This window comes from Cydia strobilella, chromosome 21 (genome assembly GCF_947568885.1).
Source record: "Cydia strobilella chromosome 21, ilCydStro3.1, whole genome shotgun sequence".
NCBI classification, from domain to species: domain Eukaryota; kingdom Metazoa; phylum Arthropoda; class Insecta; order Lepidoptera; family Tortricidae; genus Cydia; species Cydia strobilella.
The window spans coordinates 6,998,754-7,004,517 of record NC_086061.1 but is presented as its reverse complement, the minus strand read 5'-3'; the positions used below and the strand labels follow the sequence as shown (position 1 = coordinate 7,004,517).

Sequence of the window (5,764 nt, the reverse complement as noted above, 5' to 3'; positions counted from 1 at the left end):
ACTTAAAAGCCTATATAAACATTACTAATTCTAATTTATAGAGCAATACAATAAAACACAATGTGTAAGATTTAAATGTCTTATACTTTATACAAATTCGAAACGAATATTTTTTACACGATTATGCAATAATTTAAACAAAATTTTCTTAAACAAGTTAACTTGGCTCTTGGCTCATACAAGTGATACTTGGCAATGTCATTTTGATGAATGGGAAGCCTTAAGCCATTGACTTAAAGCTGTCAAAAATATTTCACTGGCAACACAGAAAATAACCGTCACGGTCAGTCCGGTCCGTCACGTCACTCGAATGTCAAATATGTCAAACCACACGCCGCGCAGCGCGCAATTTTTATTGTATTGCTTTTCATTTTTAAACTAATTTAGGTAGGAAAATTTGTGATACACTAAAACAATGGCTTCTTATAACAAGACTTTACAATTACTAGCTTCTAAATTGGGTTTAAGTGAGGAGGAAAAGGTTTTGAGGTAAGTTTAGCATGTATCGTGTTTTAAAAGTATTTTTGGTCATAACTAAATGAATATATGCTTAAATTCCTTTGTTTCTCTTTTATAATACAATAAAATCACACATATTTTAATATTGAATCTGGGTAAACTCATAAATATGGATAAAACAGCTTAGTAGTGTTGTGCTAACGTTGCATTTTGTTTTTCGCCATGCCAGCAAAGCGGCAGAGTTCGAGCGGCTACTGCAGACCAAAACCGTCGCCGGGAGCAACTTAAGCGACACGAGCAAGTTTGTTTTCTGCTTGGATTTGGCTGCAAGCCTTTTTGGGGCAGATCTGGATGTGGTGAGCATTATTATAAGTAACTTACAGTTATTGTGTTGTGTGAGCATTACAATGTACACTTTGTGTCAATCTAATTAGAACTTTTTATAAACATAATAAAATGGCATTTTCCTTTATTTCATTCTTTTCTCGAACAAATTAAATTCATCCCAATTTACTGTCAACAAGGTTCAAATTTAAAATAGATATTTTTTGTATGGTGAGCCTTATAAGTTTGTCTTGTTAGGATAAATGAAATACTATAACCATGTACAAATTACTCTTGTTGACTATAACTTAGTACTCACAGTCCTGCAAGAACAAGATGTAGCGGATCTTCTGACATGATATGGATAACCATAAAATGTCAGAAGACCCGCTCATTCATTCAAATTAAATAAGAGACATTTACTTTAGCTGCCATACGAGGCTAAACTGTGAGCGGTATTCTTCTGGAACACCCAACGCTCTTCCACAGTATGTTAGCTAACAACTATAGAAAATTGTCTACAAATATCATGTGAACTTTTTTATTACAGAAAACTGCAATAAAATACTCTGGACTGAAGCCTATAGCATACACAAGTAACCGGAAGACGGTAGAGAACCTTCTAGAAATAAACAGCAGTAAGCTGACGGTGGCTCAGTTGTGTGTGACGTTGCAATGCACCGGTATACAGGAGGTTGCTGAAAAGATTCTGGAGGAGTACCAGAGACATTCTAAAGTGGTATGTTTTATTTTTGGCTAGCTATTGCCTGCTACTTTGTTAAAATATAACTTGTTAATCTTACTTTCATTTTGACGGACTCGTCACATTGGGGACACATCATAAAAAGGGCATAAATACAAGGTGTTTTTGCAACCCTTAGCCAAATTCTGCGAGATGTGAAAGGTGTAGCTTTTAAAGGGTGACAAGTGTGTTGTAATATTATAAATAAATAAATAAAGCCTTTATTACTGACTTATTTTTTTTACAATAAAAAAACATCTTTATATATATATTTCACTTATTCTAATTTGTGTTTCTGACATCCGGGACGTTTTCATTGTCAGTCTGCCCTTTGGCAAAGGCCTCCCCTAGAATTTGCCATAACTCCCTGTTCATGGCTTTCCTTCTCCATAATGGTCCAGCTTTTCCTCTAATTTCGTCCTCCCATCTTTTCTTTTGTCTTCCTTTTCTCCTTTTCCCATCACGGGGGTACCAGACAGTGATATCTTTGGACCATTTGTCTTTCCGGCTACGAATCGTGTGCCCAATCCATTTCCATTTTAATTTCTTTACTGTATATGTGACATCAACTGTTGTAATATTGTTTTTTATTAAATAGTTACCTGTGTTTTCGTAGGAGTTGGATTTGAGTCTACCACAGTATGTCTGCATGGCTGTCTATCAAGCTGGAAGGTAAGATAAGAACTATATAATAGCAGTTTTTCATATAAAATAAATTATTTACTTCTAAAGTCCAGAAGATGATACCTGAAAATAAAAATAAAACATCTTATATTGTAATAGTTTTTTCAACACACTTGCTCAAAACGACATTTTTATTCCACCGATTTTTGGCTCATAATCCTAGATATTAAACACGCGTGCTCTTTCAGTGTATTAATCCACTCGTGCTTTTTCATTATATTATCCGACTGAGTTAAGAAGGTAACTGATTGCTAATAATATGCATGGAAAGGGAGCCTTCTTTAATTGGTTGGACTGGCGGGCACCGGCGCGCCCGACCGCCTGCGCGGTGCGCGGCCCGGCCGGCCCGCCCGCCGCGCCGCCCGCGGCCGGGGCGAGGGGCGGCCGGCAGTATGACAGATGCAACACACAATACTAACTGTTTTAACTATTAAAATTTGATTAATATGAGTTTCTTTTTTTCTCGCAAGTGTGTTCAAAAACAACGTATGAAACGCGTGTGCATTGGTCATTACACAAATCGGCTTTCTTATTGCGCGCTCGCTTACAGCTCGCGCGCACAATATCGCCTCGTGTGTAATGACTAGCACACTTGTATCATAATGTACTATTACAGTACATATGGTGCTCCTTTACCGCACTAGTGCGATAATAAGCTCACTACGCAACTATGTCATATGTAATGTAAAACGTTGTACGATACATGTCTGAATAGGTAATTCGCAACTCGTGTCGTATGTTCGGTATGTTAGTCTATAAGGTATATGTAATATGGACCCTGTTGCCTGAATTAAATTAAAAAATAAGCAAGATTAGCAAAAGTTTCGGGTTGAGCGTTCGTGACCGCAGCAGTAAGGGTGGTATTCCACTCTGTCCCATTTCTTTATCCAATGTGTATCTGCGTCTCACATTTTGCTTATTAAGAGAGTGAGACGCAATGCACATTGGACCAAGAAATTGGGCAGGTCTAATACCAACCTTAGGCACGTGGCTTTGTGCTGTATAGCCTCTTGCCATTTAAATTATAGCTAAAGAAGTTTGAATCCAGTTGTAGTTTTAATAGGGTTGAATTTAATTTGTTCGAAAATTATATAAGACAAAAGAAATGCCACTTTGTTTGATTTATTGAAAGATTAAATTCCATTGAAACAGTGTACTTACATCGTAATGTACAGTCAGCTACAGATATAGTTGAGCCCCCTGCAAATAAATTTCTATGCAGGGGGCAAGTTATCACTGCAGATTATACATAGGGTAACACAAAAAAATACAATATGACTGAAAATTTGATACTTATCAAACATAACCTCCTAAGGCTTAGATATACAAACGAAACATCCTAAATTTGCCACTGAAATTTGAACCTATTGTGTAGGAAATAGTGTTGATTTTGCTTTGTTTGAAAACTGAACGAAGCAAAACAAATGCACCTGTTCTAATTGAATATGGTTTAAATTAGTTTACCTAAAGGTTAGAACTTAAGCCTTACGAGGACAAATGAAAAGTTAGTCTAATTACAAGATTGTGATTTTCAGAATAAACAAAGTGAAAGTGTCCAAAGTGAAGATCAACGAAAAGTGTCGTCTAAAACCCGCCCAGTGGGCGATGCTCGAAGCGGACTGGACAAAATTCGTCAATGAGGAATTTGCGAGTGCCCCTAAGAAGAGAGGACGGCCTGCGAAATCTACCGTGATAGCTGGTATGAAAGTTTTATCAAACTTTTTTTTAGCACTGCCATAGACTAAGAGAAAATCTTATGGCAGTGCGCCCTAATGCATATTAAATTATTTTAAACCGGGTCACTCACGTATTATTAAGTCGAATAGCTCGACATGTTTCGATCCAATTTACGAGGATCGTCTTCACGGAGCAACGACACGTCTTCACTGGTCGAGGGCGCGCCGTGTATTATAATATTAAAATGGGTTATTTAATGGTCGAGTCTCACGGGAGTTTTATAGTTAAAATTGCCAACCTAATGCAGCTGCTGTTTGAACTTTCCATCCAGAGAGGAAATTAGGACTTTGTTAACCCGGCTTCCTCGTCATTTCTTTCACTACACAAGTTTCTAGAAAAAATTTGGAACCATATGATTTAAAAACATGTAACAAAATTTTAAGGTGCGTGTCAAGTACCGCACTGAATTCGCATGGAGACTTTAGTCTTAATCCTCTCGTACAACCATAGGAGGAGAGAAGTATATAATAGGTATTTAAACAATTTTTTAAACGCACTATGTTTAGGTAGGTGCAATATTTAGCTTTATTTAATTTTCAGATGAAAACCGAGAAATGGAAATTGACACGAAAGAAGAAACGCCAACAGAGATAGAGACAGAGCCATACGAAGACTGGAGACGGCGTATGCTAGAATCCGCTTACAAAGAACTAGAAATGAGAGAGAAAGAAAATAAGAAATCACCCAAAAACACTCCTTTAAAAGAGTCTCAACAACGTGGTACACCGAAAAAACAGTTACGTATCGTTTTACAAAAAGAATTGTGCACGCAAAAGGAACGTGATATTCAGAGAGAATTACGCGGTACCCCTAAAAAAGATAATGGTACCCAAAAAGATGGTACCCCGAAAAAAGACCCAGGTACCTTAGCAAAAGGTGGCAGTGCACAGAAACAAAGTATACCAGAAGAAATAACTCCTAGAAAATCGCCAAGGAAGACTCCAATAAAATACTCCCCTTATAAGCCCCCCACTAAAGGGGGAGGGGTGAGACTATTGTTTCCTAATTTCATGTGATGTGTTACCAAAGATAGGATAAACACCATTTTATAGGTCCAATAGGGTATTTGACTGTATTTAAAATAAATTATTTTACACCATGCATGAAATAAAGCACCAAAAGATTAATTGAGAAACGTAGACAGCAGTTATTTTAAGCCACAATTTTTATTTTAAAACTCGTATAAAACTATAAAAAGTAGGTAATTTGATTGTGACGTCACATGCTAGTATTTCATATAAATTCCATAGTAGCAAAATCGTTTTGACAGTTCGTTAAAAGAAACTGAATGTATTTTGATTTTGACATCTAATTTTGAAACAATACTCTGATTTTTTTTTCACATCTGTTTTATACAACATTTTAAATAATATAATGATAATAATTGACTGATAGTTTGTAAGGATTATAAATAAGTAAAAGTGCAACGTATAATTTTTGATAAATTTAGTTTTAGTTGTTGTAATGTAATTAATTATTAATTTATTATAATTATAGTTACTGAGTGCCTAAACACTATGCTTTTGATTATTTTATTTCGTAAAGTAAACTATTTAAATGTATAATCGTTTTTAATTTCATAGATTGTCGGATTCAAGCCGGTTTTGGTAGCTTAGCTGAAAAGAGCAGCTAAGGTGAATCTATAAAGTTGCGAGTTCAAATCTCGATCGAATGTTTTCCCATAGAGTACAGAAATATTTTTTAAGCATCAACCTTTAAAACCAATTTTTATAAACCGTTAATGTGCACTAAAAGTACTTGTCAATAATCTAGTTGGCCTCGACGAAATGGCACGAATACTACTTTTTATATTTCTAA

General features: G+C 35.8%; 1 protein-coding gene across 2 annotated transcripts; it reads left to right on the top strand.

Moving 5' to 3' along the window:
- The first annotated feature begins 305 nt into the window (after positions 1–305).
- LOC134750932 (origin recognition complex subunit 6) lies at positions 306–5,442 on the top strand. 2 transcript variants are annotated; one of them, XM_063686186.1, is made up of 7 exons: positions 306–489; positions 689–815; positions 1,334–1,522; positions 2,142–2,197; positions 3,745–3,908; positions 4,487–4,642; positions 4,673–5,442. In XM_063686186.1, exons 1-7 carry the CDS (start codon positions 416–418, stop codon positions 4,960–4,962), a joined length of 1,056 nt encoding a protein of 351 aa, XP_063542256.1. In that variant the 5' UTR covers positions 306–415; the 3' UTR covers positions 4,963–5,442. The 2 variants fall into 2 exon arrangements, with proteins under 2 accessions (XP_063542256.1, XP_063542254.1); XM_063686184.1 differs by having other exon boundaries at positions 4,487–5,442.
- The last annotated feature ends 322 nt before the right edge of the window (positions 5,443–5,764 follow it).